The sequence below is a fragment of the Lissotriton helveticus genome, chromosome 7, assembly GCF_964261635.1.
Source record: "Lissotriton helveticus chromosome 7, aLisHel1.1, whole genome shotgun sequence".
NCBI lineage: Eukaryota > Metazoa > Chordata > Amphibia > Caudata > Salamandridae > Lissotriton > Lissotriton helveticus.
In genome coordinates, this window is record NC_136068.1 from 563,870,465 (window position 1) to 563,892,818 (window position 22,354).

A 22,354-nucleotide genomic window follows, 5' to 3' on the forward strand; every position below is an offset into this window, starting at 1 on the left:
GCCATGCTCCCTCCTCAAACAGTGAACTTTGTTTATAGGCTCAGGCTGATGATTTAATGTTAATTGCAGGTTATTAGTTTGGTGATTGGATGAGCATATCTCGCACGACAAACTAATGACTCGCTTACAAGAGATAGGGATCGGCGGTCCTCCCCTCCTGTGGGTAAAATCATTTCTAAAAAACAGAACCCAACAAGTGATGCTGGGATCCTTTCTCTCCGCCAAAAAACCACTGACTTGGGGAGTCCCACAGGGCTCCGCCCTAAGCCCGCTCCTCTTCAACGTGTACCTCAAACCATTGGCAAAGATTGTCGAATCGTGTGGCGTCAAAGTGACCTTCTACGCCGACGACACCCAACTGGTGTTCTCCTTCAAAGACCACGCTGAAAAATCTTTTGACAACTTTCGCCACTGCATGCTAAAGATCACCTCATGGATGTCTGAGAACAATTTAAAACTCAACACTGATAAGACTGAAGTCTTATTTTTTAATCAGAAATCACTCTTACCCCCTTATATCTGGTGGCCGACCGAACTATACCCTCCCCCAGTGCCTGTCCTAACTGCCCGTAACGTAGGATTTCAATTCAACACTTCCCTCTCCTGTAAAACCCAAATCAGCAAAGTTACCTCTGCCTGCTTCGGGAAGTTACGTATGTTAAAAAAAATAATTTCCTACTTACCGGCTGGACTCTCGAAAACCAGTAGTCCATGCCCTGATAACCTCCCATCTAGACTACGCGAATAGCCTGTATGTAGGTGCCCCATCCTACCTCATTAACCAGCTACAGAGGGTTCAGAACGCAGCGGCCAGGTTAATCAACAATATCCCTTTCCGACACTCCATCTCACCCCACCTTATCAAACTCCACTGGCTCCCAATAAAACTGCGGATCCAATTTAAAGCCTTGACCTTGGCTTTCAGAGCCCTCAATGACCGAGGCCCTACATACCTACGGCGCAGAATGAGGTTCTCACAGGCACAACGTAACCTCAGATCCAATCATCTACGCCTAATGATAACCCCCCGGTTTCGTCTGGCACGTACGGGAGAAAGGGCTCTTGCCGTCGTCACTTCCAAACTCTGGAACCAGCTGCCCACAGAGTTAAGATTCACTACTTGAGAACCCCTCTTCCGGAAAAAATTAAAGACCTGGTTCTTCTCCCAAATTTAAACCCCCTCCTTCCTTCCCCCCGACCCTCTGAGATAATGTCTTCAGCGCTGGGACACCTCCGTCGGAGGTAGCTGCGCGCTCTGCAAAATACCAAATAAATAAATAAATAAATATCTTGTGTTTTTTAACTGATAATAGTGTACTGGTTCCTGCTGAGAGTTGTGTGGTAGTGCCAGTGTTCTAGGTTGGATGCTGCCATCAGTGATGGGAGTTTGAGCCTCTTGTAGGCCTTCGCTGTGGTCTGCCCCTGCACAATCTGTAACAATTCTATGCTTTAACCCTTTTCAGATACACAGTGGATGTCTGGACCAGCTCTCCAGTCTTCTGACAAACTTGCACTTCTTATCGGCACACGTGACACTGGGTCTCTTGCCTCATCTCTGCGAGGTTTACAGCCTGTACTGTAAGTAACCTAGGGTTTATGTGAGTGAGTGTATGTAAAGTATAAATAGAGCATACCGAAAATCTCTGGTTCGGGAAGTATAACATCCACAACTTTAGTGTGACTTTTTTAACGCATGCAGTTCGCAACCCTCTACATTTATCTTTTTCCCTAAAGACTTTAGCTTGCTGCAGGAGAAAGGAACGTTGTCAGGAAGATACAAACTCATTACCCACCTGCTTGACTCTGCTAAAACCACGTATTTTCAGACTCTATATACCTCCCTTTCCACATACCTACACAGAAAGTCCTGCCAATAAAAACCACAATCTAGCAGCTTCTGGCAACCATAACTTCCAAAATAAAAACAAAGAAGAATTCCTTGTCATCCTTTAGCAGACTGGCCACATTTTTCAAACTGCATACTATCTATTTGAGTTTTGTGGTTCTTTTTTTGTCAAAACCCCCATATGACCTTGCCGCCTTCCATCCCATTTCTCTGTTATTTCTTTCTCGAGTGCCAGTGCATCTAGTACTCCTAGTACTCCCTCCTACACCTTTGACCTCCAAATCATGAAAGCTATCACCCTATTCACTCATAGCTTTTTTTAATCCTAAGGTTCCGTCTTCCACAATGACTGACTCGCATCCTGGTTTCATATTCCACCCAGACGGTGCAAAACATTCTCAACGGATGGTTCGGAGTTGGCATGTTGGAACTGGGGCATATGTAGAAGACTTGGACATAAACTCTAGAATATATTTTTTTATAGGGTTGCATATTAACCTTTAAAATATCTGTTAAAAAGTTATTGGTAGGAAAATGAAGGAAGCAATTGAAAGGCAGCTGAAATGTTCACTAAAGTAATAATGTCAGCTACAGTTTGAAATTGTTTTCTGTGAAGGGTGGCATTTTGTTTGACTTCACTCCTTCTTGAGCTCTTGTGACCCCTTTATTCTTTGTGTTTGACAAAAGTCTCACCTGAGGTAAGAAATGTAAAAAAAACAAAAAACAATTGCACCTTATGCATTGTTTGTCTTCTGGACCACCACAATGGCGCAGACAAAACATAAATATATACAATAGGAGGATGAAGCAATGGAAAGAAAAGTATTTTACCTTCAGACCAAACAGAGTTTTTAGATGAGCATCCATCTCTCTACTAAGGGGTCCAAGACAAGCAACAAGGTGTTCTGTCCCTACCATGGACCTTTCTGGAACTCAATTTGATACTACTATGGGACCTTTACAGATAGAGCGCTATTGTCACTGTCGTCCGTATTCAGCTTTGTGGGGTCTCACCAGCATCTTTTGGCTGAAATTCAGGTTTAGATCTTTATTAATAAGATCCTTACAAATAGCTCATTGGCTCTAGGGATCCCAACATGCAGCTGTCATTGCAATGACTGGATTTAGATAAAGAGACCATAATCTCTGTAGACCATATAGCATTAGGTTGTCTGTGGTAGGCTACATCCACTTTAAAGTTGCCTGTCTCATCTTCCATCAAGACCGGTGTTATTTTGCCCAATGTTTAATTCCTAATTTTCCTTTTTTAATCTCCAGAGTAAGGAGATGTCTTTGCTTACAGTGTCCAAGTGGCATTTCGACTCTGGTGATATGCTGTTTCTCAGTATGTGTCAACTATCTGGAACCCCCTTACATTGGATATTTTGCTCATTCCATCACGGCCTTCTTTGAGAATAAATCTAAATGCTAGTCTGTTTGGTTATGCGGAACTCCACAATCAGCAGCAGGAGACCCATTTGGTTAGGTGAGTGCTGTGCAAATGCCGTCAGTCTAGTACTCGAAGATTCTTCCACTTCCTTTTCAATGATGAATGCTTAACCTTAAGACAATGTTTGCAAAGAACATTGTCAACAAGGTCCCCCAGACACACCAAGACCTTTAACTGAGCAATACAATCCCCAGGACATTTTGAAACTAGTTTCAGTACTTGCCATTAGATCGTCTCTGGGGAAAGATCAGCTAGTCTTCTGAACCCTACAGCGGTGTAACGCAAAATATTTTGCCCTACCTACCTTCTTGCACAATTATGTGAAGGGCCCATTCGATCTCACCTGGTCATTCAGACTCACTAATCTCCCAATGTAGATGGCAGCGAGGACGACCCCTCATGATGGGTGACTCCAGCACTGCAGAAGACTGTTTTAGCCCCTTGGAGCTTGAGGATCATTATTCATGACTTAAATTCAGAGGGAGGGTAATCTTTAGGAGAACAAGCAAATCTCCACACATGAGCCCAAACTCCAAGATGACTAAGAGGTTCTCCAAGAGCATCTAAGCTTCATAGAAATTAAAGCCCACCAATAAGGCTCTATGGTGCCCGCACAGAATCGAGATACAACAGTCTCCAACAACACCAAATCCATAGCATTGGTGACATCACAGCCTTCCCCAAACATAAAAATATTGCAGCTGCCCAACTCTGCATCTCAGCTACTGTGTCAAAGGTACCAACATCTATCATCTTTGCAACACTGTAGCCTTGAGCACCTGATTGGTTTCTTGTTTCATTGGCATCAGGTTTTCTGTAACATCATGTAGCAATCTTTTAGACATCTTCAGCAAAGACATACAAGTAGTGGGTGACAGGAAAAAAGTACAGATGCCCAGATAAAGACCTTCTGTGAGAACTAAACCATCACCAGACTCATTTGAAGTATCACTGGTGCACACTAACTAACACCTTCATGAATGAGAAAAGGAGGTCTATACTATCTATAGCACAATGTGGTGCTAGTATGTTACATCAGGCTACAATGGGATTCTTTTGGGCACTTATTTGAGCATGTTCACAAAGACAAAGGAATAATTTCACATAGTAAGTGAAGGTCTTATTTTGAACTCCTTGAATAGTGAAGCCACTGATGGATTGTGCCGTGATGTCTCTATGCATAGCAGCTTCCAGTGCTGTCATATACCTAGAAAAAAACTTTGGTCTAGATGAACGAAGGCATTTTGAATTTGCCGAGGGTCTAATTTATAAAATTGGGCAGTTTGCGACTGCAAGAAGACCTTTTGGTATGTAACAAACCCACATTGTGATTTGGTAATGACCAGTATTTTGCAACCAATGCTTAGTACATCTGGATCTTGGTTCCTACCTTTATAAGGATCTTTTTTACATGGAGCACATGTGAATTGCAAGACTGAAGCAGACACTTTGAGAAAAAGAAAAAGTTAATGTCTACATATTAAATAATCTGTAGATGAATACTCCTATGGACTAGTTCAAAGCCCTCTTGGTCTGGTTATCAGTGAAGAGTAATCATTGCCTTTTCTTCCTCCCTCTGTTAAGCCCCATGCCAATGAAAAAGTATACATGACTTGGGTCTTCCACTGTGGTCAAGGTTTTTTTAAGTACACCAGGCAAAACTTTTCTGTTGCAGATTTTTGAAGTCCTTTAGATGTCAGTGCTTTATGCATCTATTGTTGAAGTCTTCCTGCTTAACTTCTTAAAGAACGGTAAAAAAAAAAGAAAAAAATCAGAGTTTTATATAGCACGAACTAGACCCAAATCGGGTATAAGATTGCTTTACATAGCACCAGTTTCGTTACATGAGGACACATTCATTTTTGTTAGGCACAGGGAGATTAAGTGATTTGCCCAAAATCACAGGATGTTCAGCGTCCTTGCCGAAATTCAAACCCAGTTCACCAGAATCAAGGTCGACCGCCCTAGCTGTTAGGCCAACTCCTTTCCCCTGTCATAATATCTGATGCGCAATCTAATAGAGGCAAATATAATTTGAAGATGTTGATCATGTGTTGTGGCATGGCGGGCTTACTATTAATGTGATCATAACTTGTACTGTTACTGTCTATGGTCAGTACAACAAATTTAAAGTTTTAGTTCCTCAACATGTTATTCAGAACCCATGCGAATCTGCAAAAATATTTTCTGATGACTTCCAGCTGCAGATTCCACACCTTATGAATATTCCTCGCCTGTCAGACTGGATCCATACGGCATCATACATCTCAATCTCACCTCCCAAAGTCGATAGACTTTGGAGCCTATACCACGACTTGATCCGGCGCAACCTGAGTTTCCAGGGCCATCCACCACTTCCAAACAGATTGAAGAGTTCTGTGAGGCCATGCTTCCGATTCCTCAGATCCTAGCCAGCTCCATATAACATGACTTCGAGTCCCATGGAGAGGAGATACTCTCCATCTGCGGACAGATTCTCTCTCTGCACCAGTTGAACCCTCCGAGCCCATCATGGGGCAACCTTGGGTCCAGTTCTGACTGCCCCCACGGTCCACATCAGTTCCCTGAACTTCGATGCCAACTTCATTAACACCAAACGGTGAAGTACCTGCTGCACTCTCTGCCTCAGAGTTGGTGCCAGTTTGACCTTGATCGATGCTGCGCCCAGCCCTGTCCTTGTGCCACTTCCTCAACTCGACATGCCACCTCCACTAGGAAAAATACATGCCCTTAATTGATGGTTTGGATCTGATTCGGACAATGATTAGGATGTGGTTGATGAGATTGGACAGCCATACCATGAGAATTGGTATGATGAACTGCAATGCGCTAGTGGCCTTGATACCTCTCCTTAGTCTGGACTCCTCGCACCCTCTGGTCCTGACACTGAAGAAAGTGCTTCTTCTGCCATGGTGATACGTAGGACAGCCAAAGTTTTGGACCTCCAGCTCCCTGCCATGTAGGTCAGATCAGTGAACTGATCGAAGTCCTTCATCTAGGACAAACATCCACTGAGCCCCTTTGATTTTTAATGAGGCACTTACAGATGCCTTGTCAGCGGCATGGCCAAACCTTTCCCTGACCCACCAGTCAAATGATAGATCGCAAGACGCCACCACCCCACACAACCCTGCGTTTTTATCTCAGCACCTCTCCCTTGAAAGCTTAGTGTTGCAGGCATCTACTCGCAGGACAAACCCAACCTTATTTCCAACCACTACCCTTCATAGGGTAGGGAGTCAAAATGGGTGGAGACTTTTGGAAAGAGAGCCTTTTCATCCACCAGCTTGGCTTTTAGATCAGTGAATTCCAGCTGCTTACTGTTCCCTTGCCCTTTTGTGGTTTGGTGGCTCAAGTCCTTCTGGGTGTTCCTGAAGATCTGATCTATCCACGCCAGGCTATGCAGAAAGGATACGAAGCAACTAAGTTCACAATTCTTTGTGGTTTGGACACCACAGATTCCATCGGGTGTGCCATTGGCACTAGAGTTGCCATTCGCTACCGCGCTTGGTTGTGTTAAGCTATATTTTTTAGGCGATGTCTTATCATCCCTTATGAACATGACCTTTGATGGGACTCGCCACTTTGGAGGCGAGGCAGATTCGTTTCAAGGACTGTAGAGTCAAGACCGTCTCCCTGGGCTTGTGTTCCCCCACCTCACCAGCCGAATGAGCCCCATCATTCCCATTACTGCTTCAGCCGAGGCACCCTATACAATGAGACAATCCAACCTCAATAAGTTGCATAGGAGTTTCGCAGTTGCGGACGGGGTGTCCACCTCTCCTGTGGGCAAGCTCAACAGGCCTCACATTCCACTGACCCCCCTGCAGCCCCACCTAACAAACCCCTTTAGTGTTCAATTAGAGCAGCATGGCCACCTGGTGGGAGGCAGGACCCAAAGAGTTCTTGTCTGGTTGGCAGGCCATAACATCGGACAGGAGGATCCTGCAAACTTTTCTGAAGGACTATGCCCTACCCTTGTTTTCCACGCCACTGAACATTCCACCATCCCTCTAATAAATAATGGAGGACCATCCGTCCGTTTTGCGGCAGGAAGTGCAAGCCCTTTTGGCCAAAGAGGCTCTTGAGAGGATGCGCGTGCCAGAAGTTGGATGGGGTTGTTATTTCTACTACCTGCTGATGCTCAAGAAGGACGGAAGTCTTTGTTGTATTTTAGACCTGCACACACTCAACTTCTTGCTTCGCAAGGAAAAATTCGGAATGCTCATACTGTCCCAGGTCTGGTCTATGCTCAACCTTGGTGGCTGGATGGTGGCTTTGGTCCAGCATGATGCCACTTCGATCCATCCCTCCTTCAGCCTCATCAGCGCTACAAGCTGTTTTCGGTGGGGCAGGAGCATTTCCATTTCACAGTGCTCACCTTTGGTTTCACCAGTGCCCCTCGTGTTCATGAAAGGGATTGCGGTTGTGGCATCTCACCTTTAGTGGTCAGGAGATCCGGTCTTCCCTTACCTCCATGACTGGGTGTTGAAGGAAGGCTTGCCTCAGGCATTTGTCAGCCACCTCCCGGCTATTGTGACTTTCCTGTCATCTTTGGGCTTCACTATCAACATACCGAATCACACGTGACTCCTTCACAGATGCTCCCTTTCATGAGAGCCATTCTGGGCACAGTTTTTGCTTGTCTTTCCACTAGAAAAAAAGAGTCCAGGACATTCAGGTTTGATCCGAATCTTTCAGACTTGGTCCTGTATTTCATTGAGGTCGACTCTGAGGCTCCTGACATTGATTTCTTCCTGCATCCTGTTGGTCAAGAACACCAGGTTGCATATTCAGTGGGTCTGATGTTTCAGTGGACCCAACATCAAGATGACCTCTCTGACTACGCCCAGATTTTGGAAGAGCCTGCAAAAGATCTGCATTGGTGGTTGCTGGGCTGCAATAGTCAGTGGTAGAACCCTCTCCCTTCCCCGCCCGGTGCTGACAGTGGTGACAGATGTATTGCTTCTGTGTGGGTGCGGCCTACTGGGAGAGGTGTATATCTGGAAGAAACAGTATAGTGTTAGATTCCTTACCTTAGAATATCCCCAGGCATCAGGCTGGATCCGGAAAGTTTTCGTCAGCAGTACCCTTTTTCGTCGGTAGGCGTCGTCTGCGGCTCTGCGTCCGTCGTCGGCGTCGTGATTGCCGGGATGACGTCGTCGGAGTACTTAGACGCCGCCTCACGATCGGACGTCAGTTCTTCCTTTTTCCGCACCAGCTAGCGCAGATCCGGGAAGAGCAGTACTCTTAGTCATTTTTTGACTAACTTTTTGATCTGTTTTGGATCTCTTTTTCGAGTCGACTTCGACACCTGGTGCCGTAGGGATGCTTGGCTTCAAGCCGTGCGACGCCCGTCACCGCCTGATGTCGGTGACCGACCCCCACCATTGGTGTCTCTACTGCCTCGTGGCTGACCACGACGACAAGTCGTGCCCCGACTGCCAGGCCTTGACTTCGAAAGCTAGGCGGGAGCGGTCTCGCAAGCTTCTCGAGATCTGGCAGTCTGCTCCGCACCGCTCGAGGTCCCGGTCGAGGAGGAAGTCGAGGGACCAGTAGCGGAGCCGCAGTCGTCGCTCGACGAGTCATCGTCATCACTCGTCGGGCTCCAAGTCCTCTGGTAAGTCGAGGCACTCAAAGAAGAAGCCGAAGAGGCGACATCGCTCTTCAGACTTCGCTCGCCGCTCACGCGACGTGGGCCGAGGGTTCTGGCCACACCGCCCACACGGCTCCGTCAGAGCCGCAAGCGCCACCTCCAGGCCCATACCCAGCGGTCCCTGGCCTGCTAGCGACGCCGGAGGAGATTCGTGACTTCCTCATTGCCATGAGGACTCACTTCCCTCCATTGTGGCCTTCCCGCGCCTTCGGGTCCCGCAGACCTGACTGGGGGCCTCGGCGGGCCGGTGGATCCGGCCCCAGCGCCGTCGGGTGCTTCGGCCCCGGCGCCGTCAGCGACTTCGATCCCGTCGCCGTCGGCCCCCGTGGGATCCGTGCCCGGATCCTGGTCGACGCCAGTTGACCTTACGACTCCTGCGCTGGTGCCGACCCCACTGGTGTCACTCCCGGCGCCGTCCCCAGTTTCAACCCCAGTCCGGGTCCGGGTCCGGCATCAGACCGGCACCGTCTTCTGCGTCGATGGGTGAGGCCTTCACCTACGACCCGGCTCCGTCATTACAGCCTGTATACCAGGACACGGATGAAGGGGAAGACTGGGAGGGGTCTGATGACCCTCTGGCACAGCAGTGCCAGTTGAGCCAGGACTGGGCAGATGTGCTAGGGGAGGCCAGTGGTTTGGACACTTCGCTCGACACTGGATTCATCTCTCCTCCCTCCGTGGCTACGGAGGAGGGTGCTACCTATGGTGTGGTGTTGCGCAGGGCAGCCAAGGCCTTGGCTCTTGAGCTCCCTGCTGCGGCCGTGAGGACTAACTTCCTCACTGAGGTTCATTAGCCGCCAGTAAGCTCCTCTGAGCCTCTGCTGCCGTCCAATGAAGCCCTCACGGACGTTCTGATGAGCACCTGGTCCAAACCCTCCACAGTGCCCCCTGTGGATCTGAACGTGGCCCGACGCCACCGCCTGGCTCCGGGCGACCCTAACTTTCTGTCCGTACACCCCACCCCCGAGAGCCTTGTGATCTAGGCATCCACGTCCCAGACCGCATTCCCGACCGCTCCCCTGGATCGGGAATCCAAAAGGTTTGATCAGTTCGGCAAGAAACTGTTTTCCTCACTGAGTTTGGGGTTGTGGTCTATGAATAACCGCTTGCATTTGGGCCTTTATACCCACTCCTTGTGGGACACGGTTGCGGACGTGCTGCCCCAGTGCCCGGAGGAGGCCCGGGCCTGGCTTGCCCAAGCCCTTGCGGAGGGGCGGGATGCGGCATGTTACTCTATCAGGTGTGGACTGGATACCACGGACTCGCTGGGAAGGGTGATTTCCACGACGGTGGCGGTTCTCCGCCATGCCTGGCTGAGGTCAGCCAATTTCTCGGGCGATGTCCAGGCCACGCTCATGGACATGCCCTTTGATGGCCGTCGCCTCTTTGGCGACAAAGCAGACAGTGCGCCTAACCATTTCAAGGACACCAGGGCTACGGCCAAGTCCTTGGGCCTGTCTCGCCAGCGCCAGCAAACTTCTGCTTTTCGCCCCTTTCATGGCCAAGGAAGGAGGCACCCCCACACGTCCTGCCAGCCACAGTCCGCAGAACCAGCCTCAACACTGCCGCGGACGTGGTAACCGCCGTGGCGGTGCAGGGGACAACGGCAAGGCCAATCCACATCCTCTCCCGCAGCATCTGCCTCAAAGCCTTCCTTGTCCGAGCTTTCAGGCCCATGTAGCCAGAGGGGGGCTGCGGTCTGTTGTACGCCTTTCCGCCTATACCACTTCTGCCCAGAGTGCTGAAGAAGATCAGGCACGACTGGGCCCAAGTCATCCTTGTGGCTCCGGACTGGGCACGAAGGTACTGACTGGTATCCCGAGCTACTCCGCATGTTAGTCGATCCCCCGATTCGTCTGCCTCTTCAGGAGGACCTTCTGTCGCAGCAGCAGGGGACGGTCCTCCACCCGAACCTGCCCAGCCTCCACCTCCATGCGTGGAGATTGAGCGGAGACAGTTGAGGCCATTTGACTTGCCTCCTGAAGTCTGTGATGTTGTTCTGTCAGCCAGGCGTCCCTCCACAAAATCGGTATACGCCTGCAGGTGGAACAAATTTGTGGCATGGTGCACAGCAAAGGCTGTGGATCCACTCTCCACCCCTCTTTCTTAGGCTCTCCTCTTTCTTCTTTCTCTTGACCAGCAGGGCTCTGCTCTGGGCACTATCATGGGCTACCTCTCTTCCATTTCCGCCTTCTTAAGGCTCCCTAATCAGCCCTCTTTGTTCAAGTCCCCAGTTGTAAATAGGTTCTTGAAGGGCATCACTCTTAGTTCCCCCCTGTTCCTTTCGTGATGCCTCAGTGGGACTTGAACCTTGTTCTGACTTATCTGATGTGCACTCCCTTCGAGCCACTTCATAACTGTCGTCTTCGTCTTCTTACCCTTAAGACTGCATTCCTGGTTGCCATCACCTCTGCCAGGAGAGTGAGTGAGCTCCAGGCTCTATCTTCTAAACCTCCTTTCCTCTCTGTCTATCTGGACAAGGTTGTTCTGAGGACTCGTCCTTCTTTCCTGCCCAAAGTGGTTACAGCCTTTCATATTGGGCAGTCCATCACCTTGCCCACCTTCTTTCCGCCTCCGCATCCCTCGAAAGAGAAAGAGAGGCTCCACAGTCTGGACCCAAAATGTGCGCTCTCCTATCTAGACCCCACATGCCAGTTCCGGGTGGACGACCATCTCTTTGTTGGTTACGTGGGCACTAAGAAGGGCAGTGCACAAGCGGACCATCTATCGGTGGGTCAGCTTGTGCATCAAGGTTTGCTACTCCTTGGCGAAAAAGGAGCCTCCTGTGGGGCTACGCGCCCATTCCACTCGGGCCACAGCGGCTAATACTGCCCTGGGTCGGGGAGTCCCCTTGCAGGACATCTGTCGGGCAGCTACGTGGGCCTCGCTGCACACGTTTGCTAGGCACTACTGCCTGGACAGCCAAGTCCGGAGAGATGGCTTTTTCGGCGGTTCAGTTTTCCAGGACTTTCTGGTGTGATCTTGGTTCGCAGACCCACCACCGGGGTTGGTATTGCTGGGGTATCTATTCTAAGGTAAGGAATCTAACACTAACCTATTTCTTTCAGATGCACAAGTTACTTTCCTTCGGTAACGACATATCTGTAAGAAACAGTAATTTGTGTTAGATTCCTTACCGCCCCACCCATCCTTCCCATACTGCGAACCGATATCTAGGGTTATGGTCATCCCTTTCAGGGCCCCAGTTTTATGGCAACTGTGGTCAGTTTCTTGCATGGCTCTGCGTTCCTGGCGCGGAAAGTTGTGTACAGAACTGACGTCAGCGCGCATTGGTGGCGCCTAAGTAGTCTCCGTGATGTCATCTCGGTGCATACGACGCCAGCGACGGACGCGGAGCCGCACGACGCCACCTTCTGACGCGCAGGGGTACTGCTGACGAAAACTTTCCGTATCCAGTTTGACGCCTGGGGATATTCTAAGGTAAGGAATCTATCACTAACTAATGCCTCTTACAGATATATCGTTACACAAGTAGTAACTTGTGCTACACCACCTTCTTCTCAGTCTACCTACAGACACAGGCATCTTTCTTGCCTAAAGTTATGACAGTTCGACGTCGGTCAAAACATCACATTGCTGACGTTCTATGCTTCGCCTCACCTCTATAAAGAGGAGAAGAAACTCAATACTTTGGACCCCAAAAGAGCTCCAAGCTTTTATATTGATCAGACAAAAGAACACCGGATGGACAATCCGCTCTTTTTGTGGTTCTCTGAGGCAAAGAAAGATAAGGCTGTTCAGAATAGAATCATCTCCCACTGGATTGTGCTTTATATTTAAGGTATTTTTTGGGAAAACAAGGGGGACCCAATTGGTAGCTGCGGACCATGGGTATTAGTTATTACAAAAGACAAGGGTCCAAAGCTTAAAGAGATAGTATACTTAGGTTATATAGACCACGATAGGCTACTATATGTTTTCCACACCCAGCCGGGTAGGGAATTTAATTATAAGTTAATTCAAGTGCTTTTTGGTTTAGAATAAATTTTTTACAACAAACAATTTCCGCTGTAAGGCACAATCCTGCGCCGTACTCAAAGATAGAAAATAGAGAAAGAAAAAGAACACGAATAGAGTAAATGAAAAGAAAGAGTACTTCAGGCAATAGAGAGGTGAGCAATCAGGCCACTGTGAGGTTCAAGAAATATCAGTGTTTCCCAGAGTAGAACATACAAACAATGATAACAATGGTCAACAGTTTGTCTACTAAGAAAGGTCGACGTTTCGATCCCGCGTTCTAATTACAAGAGATCATCATCAGGACTTAAACAGAGTAATTGCCTGGTAAAATACCAATTGCCCCTCAATGTGGGCTCGACGAGGCCTCTGGGCGCTCGTGATAGAATTGTGTTCAACGGGGGCTGCCAAGAATGCCCGAGGCAGAGGCTGCTGGGGACACCTAAATGGGGTGCCCGTGTGTCCTGTTCCTCTGAAGATATAGATGCCGGATCAAGGACTATTAAGTAAAAACGGCCTGCAATTTAAAATGAACTGATGACAAAGATCGGTGTGACTTAGGAATATACTTGATCAGGTGATAGCGGTCGGTAACTTTAATTCGATCCGCGGGTTTAGGAGCAATGTCCTCGTATAACCCGTAGGATCCTCACGGACTGGAAGGCCTGAGGAAAGCAGGGGCCGACAGTGTTTCCGAACGCAATATCAAGTGGTCGCGTCAGGTCAGGCTCTCCAGTCCGTGAGGATCCCATCGGATTATACTAGGACATTGCTCCAACACCCGCGGATCGTATTAAAGGTAGCGACCGCCATTACTGGATCCCATATATCCATTAAGTACACCGAGCCTCACCTCATTCCTCTGAAACTCACCTTCAAGGTACTGCTCTTTTTTTTTTTTTTAAACACGTGAATCATGTGGATCTATGTAAAGTGTAGTACAGTTAAAAAAAAAATATCTCCTGTTTTATATTCTTTTTTTAGGTCTCGTCTGAGCCAGCGCATGCGCTGTTCTGACAAGACATTTGGTAAACGGGGTTTTGAAAGTGCTACCCCATGGTTTTGATGGCCTAGCGCTTGCGTTCACGTGCGCGGGCACGAGCGCACATCCGCCAGCTTTCACTGTCTGAGGCACCATCTGGACCGCGATCAGTTTTACTTTTGCATTACACTTTCGTGCACGCACTCCCGTTCACAGCCACATGTCTTGTTTAAACAACCGCGGCGAGGGCAGGCTGCATTCTCGTTTTATATGTCACAAGAAGGACTTTACAAATGTAGTTGCATTCCTGGTTTGAAATAACTGGTTCAAAGCAGGTGGCTGCCCTCTGTTGCCTGACTAGGCTCCCTACAGGACCCCCGTACTTTGCTCTCACACTTCCTCTAGCCTGGTGAGGGTTTGAAGAGTTGTAAACGGGCCACGGGTTTGAGACTTTCCCTGTGCAATAGCTGTTCTGAAATCAGCTCCTGCTTGTTTAACAGCCATCTGTCACAAGCAAAATCCAACTGATCAAAGGACAGCTTCAGCTTACACCTCACAGGTTGTCACTGCCTTATGTTTCTGTTACCTCCCTAATATGGAATGTTTGACACATCTTAGAGGCCGGCCCTCACAGGAGCTTCCTAGCTCCTGTTTCTCATTCGAACGTCATAGAGGAACAGTGCTCCTCTGCTTGCACCTCCCCATTCCCTTCTCGTCTTCGCACTACCCCCTCCCTTCTCCCCCTCCCTTCTGGTCAGCTTCATCCTCTGCTCTCCTCTGCTTGCACCGCCCCCTCCCTTCTCCTCCTCCCTCTTCGTTAGTTTCATTTGCCTCTTGTATCCCTGTTATACATACAGCTCTCTCCCAACACATTAAATTATGCACTGACATTATACACATTTCTCATCCAAAAAGTTAAAACATGGGACATATTTAGGGGATTAGACTAAACTACCTGCCAATTCTGATTTGTGAAAAGAATTATTACTAATAAAAATCGAATTCTTTGGTACTCTGTCACTGTTACTATTAGTCAAAAGTCGGAATTTCAGTCATGCTGTGCCTGTTATTTTTGACATAACCATTTACTTAAGGCCAATGCGACTTTGCTTCTGTTTTTCAAAAATCCTTCTCTGCCTCCCTTCTCGTCTTCGCCCTACCCCCTCCCTCCTGGTCAGCTTCATCCTCTGCCCTCCTCTGCTTGCACCACCCTCTCCCTTCTCCCCCTCCCTTCTGGTCAGCTTCATCCTCTGCGCTCCTCTGCTTGCACCACCCCTTCCCTTCTCCCCCTCGCTCTTCGTTAGTTTCATTTGCCTCTTGTATCCCTATTATACATACAGCTCTCCCCCAACACATTAAATTATGCACTGACATTATACACATTTCTCATTCAAAAAGTTAAAACATGGGACATATTTAGGGGATTAGACTAAACTACCTGCCAATTCTGATTTGTGAAAATAATTATTACTAATAAAAATCAAATTCTTTGGTACTCTGTCCCTCTTACTATTAGTCAAAAATCGGAATTTCAGGCACGCTGTGCCTGTTATTTTTGGCATAACCATTTACTTAAGGCCAATGCGACTTTGCTTCCGTTTTTCAAAAATATATTTATTTGTCCCTCATGGTACCTTACAGCTCTCAACTAACACATTAAAACAGGTACTCGCACTACACAAATGTCTCACCCCAAAAATAAAACTGCACATATTTGTGGAATAACACTAAACAGCCAGCCAAATATGATTTGGGTAAATTATTATTACTACACACACAGCCATCGTCTGTGATTGATGTTGCCCCTTTGAGTAGATTCTGTTTATGATGAACTCCAAAGAATTCTCTCCCCCATAAGACTTTACTTTCTAATGTATAGTCTTTTATACAGTATTGTTAACGTGATCAATTATTCTCCACAATATGGTGGGCTTATTTTACTAGCTATCCATATATGTCTTATATTGGGGATCGCAGCCAATTTACCAGTATTTGATTAATAACTTTAGTAAAAAAAAATGTTAGCACACACACCACCAAAAACAAATAGATGTTGATTTGTGCACTTTAGTATATGACTGTATTTAAACCCTACACTATTTTATTGTCTCTTATTCTGTCTCTCTTCCCTCTCTAATTATCGCTGAACTTCATTAACTCTCCTCAATTACTAAGAATTAGATGTTTGTGATGCGATATAGGAATGTGATAACTTTTATGAAAAACTGAATTCATCTTAGCTGCCCAGGTGCGGATGTATGATAGTACAACGCGATCATTTTGATCTCGGTACTTTAAAGCCCGGATTTTACAATGCAAGTCGTTACAACGACTTGCGTTGGAGGGCGCGGATTGAGGATTATCATAATTTACTATTCCAACACCAGCCCATGTAACAGTAGGGAAGGTGTTGGATTATAAAATTACAATATTCCTTAACCAACAGCACCATCCAGCGCAAGTCGTAGTGATGACTTGCGTTGTAATTGCAGCGTGGTAAAGGTCGTGCGGTGTAAACACCGCGTTGTAAACAACGCTTACCCCAGGTGCCTTAGAATGGTCTCTATGGGGCTCACCTGTGAAGCGTATTGTGCATTATATCTTCACTCTATTTCTGTCAATCAACAATACCACAGCATTACTCAGCATCACAATATCATCAGTCAGCGCAACCACAGCATCAATCATAGACAGCATAGCATCAGCGAGCACCACCACTGTATCACTTATTAACACTACTGCATCACTCGGCAAAACAATGCATTAATCTGCACCAACACCGCAAGAGTCAGCACCACCACAGCATCATTCAGCACCAGCACAGCATCAGTCAGCATTATCACAGCATCAATCATCTCCACCACAGTTTTACTCTGCACCACTAGAGTATCACTCACAACACCAAAGCATCAATCAGCACCAACACAGCATCATTCGGCACCAACACAGCATCATTCGGCACCAACACAGCATCAGTCAGCACCAACACAGCATCATTCATTGACGGGGAACTGTCTCCAGCTGAATGCCACTAAGACAGAGGTTATGATTGTCGGAAGGGGAGTGGAACTTTGGGTTGACCATTGGTGGCCACTAGAGCTGGGACCAACCCCGACTCCGGTGTCAGAGTTGAAAAACTTGGGAGTCTGGTTGGACGCTGGTCTCACCTTCGTAGGACACACTAAAAAAATAGCTGCCTGCTGTTTTGGTCTGTTGAGAGGTTTAAGACCGGTCCTCAAATACTTTGATGCCCCAACCAGACAGCTAGTGATCCAGGCCACTGTTATCTCTCGCCTGGATTACGCTAGCTCTCTTCTGGCTGGGGCCAACCAGGCTGAGTTCACTCGCCTGCAACGGGTGCAAAACGCTGCGGCCAGAGCGATTGTCGGCCTGCCCAGATTTTGCTCGGTGGCGAGTGTCCTTCGCTCCTTACTCTGGCTCCCAGTGAGGAAGCGTATTCTTTTCAAGGTCCTATGTTTGGCTTTTAAGATTCTGAGAGGCATAGGCCCTGAAATCATGTCTCGCTTCCTTTCCTTTTATGTCCCCACACGCACCCTTCGCTCCCAAGGCCAGGCCTTTGTTGTAGTCCCTAGATACAGGCTCTGCCGTATGGGGGGACGTCCTTCAGTGTAAAAGCGGCATTAGCTTGGAACTCTCTTCCGTTGGAAGTTCGTCTGCTGGAGGATCTTATGGCTTTCCGGAAAGCCTTGAAAACTTTTTTGTTTTAGTTGCCCCTCTTAGTCCCCAGCTTGTTTTTTTATGTGCTTTTCATTTAGAGTTGTCCCTTCTTAGTATTCCGCTTCCTTCTGTTGTGTTATGTTCCTCCTTGTCAAATGCGCCAGGACGCTCCTTAGCTGGAGTAGCTGTGCGCACAACAAAAAACAATAACATAACATAACAACATAACATTCATACCACCACTGCATCACTCAACACCACTGGAGCATCACTCAGCACACCACAGTATCAATCCGCACCACCACAGCATCAGTCAGCACCACTACAGTATCAGTCAGCACCAGCACAGCAACATCACAACATTACAATAGCATCAGTCAGCGCCACCACAGAATCAATCATAAACAGCACAGCATCAGAGAGCACCACCACTGTATCACTTATTAACACTACAGCATCACTCTGCACAAAACAGCATCAATTGGCACCGCCACAGCAATAGTCCGCACCACCACAGCATCATTCTGCACCAGCAGAGCATCAGTCAGCATTATCACAGCATCAATCATCTCCAACAGTGTCAATTTGCACCACTACAGCATCACTCACAACACCACAGCATCAAATAGCACCACCACAGCATCATTCAGCACCAGCACAGCATCAGTCTGCATTACTACAGCATCAATCATCTCCACCACAGCGTCACTCTGCACCACAACAGCATCACTCACAATACCACAGCATCAACCAGCACCACCACAGCATCAGTCATCACCAACACAGCTTCATTTATACCACCACTGCATCAATTATACCACCACTGAATCAATCATACCACCACTGCATCAATCAACACCACCAAAGCATCGCTCAGCACACCACAGTATCAATCAGCACCACCACAGCATCAGTCAGCACCACTACCACAGCATCACTCAGTACCACTAGAGCATCACTCTGAACACAACAGCATCAAACAGGACTACCACAGCAACACTCATCACCTCTACAGCTTCATTGATCACCAGTAGAGCATCAGTCAGCACCAATTCTGCATTAATCTGCACACACCTCTCCCCCCAAACCTATGAAATGTCCCTTATGATGCACACAGATGTCATTCGGAACCAACACAGCATCATTCATACCACCACTGCATCACTCAACACCACTCAAGCATCACTCAGCACACCACATTATTAAACAGCATCACCACAGCATCAGTCAGCACCACTATAGCATCCTGCACCACCAGCACAGCATCAGTTAGCACCAATACTGCATAATCCACACACATCTCTACCACTGCACCTATGAAATGCCCCTGAAGATGTACACAGATGTCATTCTGCACCACCACAGCATCATTCATACCACCACTGCATCACTCAACACCACTCAAGCATCACTCAGCACACCACATTATTAAACAGCATCACCACAGCATCAGTCAGCACCACTATAGCATCCTGCACCACCAGCACAGCATCAGTTAGCACCAATACTGCATAATCCACACACATCTCTACCACTGCACCTATGAAATGCCCCTGAAGATGTACACAGATGTCATTCTGCACCACCACAGCATCATTCATACCACCACTGCATCACTGAACACCACTAGAGCATCACTCAGCATACCACAGCATAAGTAAGCACCACTACAGCATCATTCATCACCAGTACAGCATCAATTAGCACCAATACTGCATTAATCCACACACCTATACCACTGCACCTATGAAATGCCCCTTAAGCTGCACACAAATGTCATTCAGCAACAACACAGCATCATTCATACCACTACTGCATCACTCAATACCACTAGAGCATCACTCAGCACACCACAGCATCAAACAGCACCACCACAGCACCAGTCAGCACCACTACAGCATCATTCATGAACAGCACAGCAGCAGTCCGCACCATTACTGCATTAATCCGCACACATCTCTTCCACTACACATATGATATGCCCCTTAAGATGCACAAAGATTAAGATGCACAAAGATTTCATTCTGCACCAACACAGCATCATTCATACCACCACTGCATCACTGAACACCACTAGAGCATCGCTCAGCACACCACAGCATTAAACAGCATCAGTCAGCACCACTACAGCATCATTCGGTTGTATGATTGAACAACTACTCCCTAAACCACGAATTCCTGAACCACGAAGGCTTAACAACGAGCAATGCCAAACAACGACATTGATAACAACGAGTTCCTAAACCACGAATATGATTAGTTTATAGAAACTAGATTCAAGTGACCTACAGTTCTATTTGGTTTCGTTCTGTGCACTTTTTATGAACCCATTTGTGGATATCTATTCTCATGCATGCTTGAATATTGTCCTTCATTTCAATACTCGCAACTTCATTGTTAAAAAGGTTATATTCCAGCTATCACAATGAATTATTTAAGATTTGAATTGTAACTCACATGCGCCATCTAGTGGCATGTCGACTGTTCTTGAGCTACATTTCATCTATCATAAAAAAATGATTCGTCAACATTTTACTGAAAGATGAGATCATAAATGAAGAACCGAGAACCTTGTTATTATTATTTTTTTTATAGAAACAATGTGCGTCTTTCAAATAAAAAATGAGGACCAAGCACGTAAGAGTATTTGGTTAAAAAAGACAGTGAATGACTAAAATCTCTATGACTTTCTTATGATGCAAAACTATCAAATTGCACAAAGTTGCTTTGGTTTATTAACCGCTTTAATCTGCATGACATGTAATCGCTTTTCTACACAAAATAAGTATGTGATTTTTGCAATAATGTAGAACAAAAGTTATTTTTCATAACGATAACATTTTTTCCTTGCGATCTGGTTCCATACTTTGCCGTGTAGTAAGTCTTGTTTTAAATTATGCAGGGGTGTTTCCCCCCGGTTTTCACTCTAATACATGGCAGATAATTAAGTGTTGCTGGTTTGCGAAAGCCAATTCCAATTGTCAATGAGGGGTGGGGGGAGGACAGGAGTGACGTGCCACGCATTGTTCCAGGGGGCGAAGTGTACGCAATGTCATGCCTTGGCAGTCCCCTGCACTGCCAAAAGAATGATTCCAAGGGTCGATGAGGGGTGGGGGGAGGAGAGGAGTGACTTGCAATGTACTTTCCTTTCCTTGGTGTTTGGGCTTCGTTGTTCAAGAAAAGTCGTGGTTTAGGAAAGTAGTTGTTCTGGCTTCGTTGTTCAGGTAAGTCGTGGTTAAAACGTCGTTATTAAGGATGTTTCCCGCATCATTCATCACTAGCACAGCATTAGTCAGCACCAATATTGCATCTCTCAAGCAATGGCATAGCCAATAGGTCTCGCCTTTGGTTTAGCCATGCCACAGTTAATGTTGTTGCACCAAGGATATTGTGCTGCATTACTAAATACTTACAAGGTCCCAAATGCAAGACCTATTGGCTATGCCAACGCTTGTTTGATATGGTTGCTCTGTTGGACATAATGACTTCTTGGTCATATATAAGGTAACAAAAATGCTTCTGGCACTTTTTTATTACAACTTTTCAGCATGCTGCACAGCAGCCACACTTCTCCACAGCACAGCTTAAACACATTGGCAAAGTCAATAGCTCTGCCTAAACACTCATAAGGCCCCAAAGGCGAGATCTATTGGCTATGCCAATGCTTGTTTGTTAATGTGATCTGACTTAATGAATACTGACCAAAAGCCTCACCCATACATTGCTGGTACACGTTCCTGACTTTTTAATCCGGGGAAAAACGGAGGGGTATAGAGGCTGGTATTGTTGATGTAAAATTGTCAGTGTGTCCACGTATGGCCAAAGCCAGTATTCCCCTTAGAAAAATGCTCAGGCCAAAATTACAAGAGTGGGCACACACTAATGTTAGCCTTTGCCCTAATGAACCATGGCAAGGTCAAAATAGGTGACTACAGAGTGGAAAGCCGCAGGATGGGCTTCCAGGGACTGCCATTCCAACTGGGGGCAACAATGTCCTAGAGTTATATATCCCAAGGCAGAGGTGATTGAGACTACCTACAGCCTCTAAGGAAAAGGGAAAGTTTGACCTAAGAATGGGCCAATGTAATTTTAGCTGGGTTGTTACTGATGGGTACTCACATGAGACTAAAGCGTCATTGTTCAGCAGCAGGGGCGGTGCAGTCGTCAGTACTGTGCTGTAAGAGTGGTACATGCATTATTCTTAATGATGTACGAGAATTGTTTTGTAAATGTTTTTCTTTTTATCTTTTTAGTTTCCTTTCTCACTAAGAATGGTGATGGTGTACCTCCTGAATCTCAAGGAGTTGAGGTCTACAGAGATTTTATTCAGAGAAACTGCTCTCTTCTCGCTCAGAATCCTTCACTCTTTTATCAACAAGTCATCAATGAGCCAGACACCTCTCCCATCACATCACAGGCCCAGAGGCTTCTGGGGAACAAGGAAGACTTTGAGTCAGCTCACCCCCTGTGCACTCTGAGGTGGATGAACAAGCCCCAGACAGTGAGGAAAGCTGACAGGTACAGACCTTTATTTCCTTGCATTAGGAAAATCGCTGCCTGTGCCTCAATTAATTGTATGCTATTGTCAACATTTGGTTCTAGTTCTATGGTTATTGTACTGGGAGGTTTGTATGTGCAGTGCTAACGTTTACCAACTGTGATAGTGGTGCTGAGTCGCCATCTTGTCATTGACAATATTTCCTATTGTGCCATTGTTTCCATAGCACTGTGTTTAGGCCACTGCCAATGTTTTATCTTAGTCTC

At 46.9% G+C, this 22,354-nt stretch overlaps 1 protein-coding gene across 6 annotated transcripts in view; it reads left to right on the top strand.

Annotated features, from left to right (window-relative positions):
• The window catches only part of TEP1 (telomerase associated protein 1), a 1,162,857-nt gene that overhangs the window by 669,150 nt on the left and 471,353 nt on the right, over positions 1 to 22,354 (top strand). For all 6 annotated transcript variants that reach the window (XM_078652640.1, XM_078652638.1, XM_078652642.1 and 3 more), the window contains 2 exons: positions 1,464 to 1,578; positions 21,844 to 22,108. In XM_078652640.1, coding sequence (XP_078508766.1) covers positions 1,464 to 1,578; positions 21,844 to 22,108 — 380 coding nt within the window. The remainder of the gene's footprint in view (positions 1 to 1,463; positions 1,579 to 21,843; positions 22,109 to 22,354) is intronic.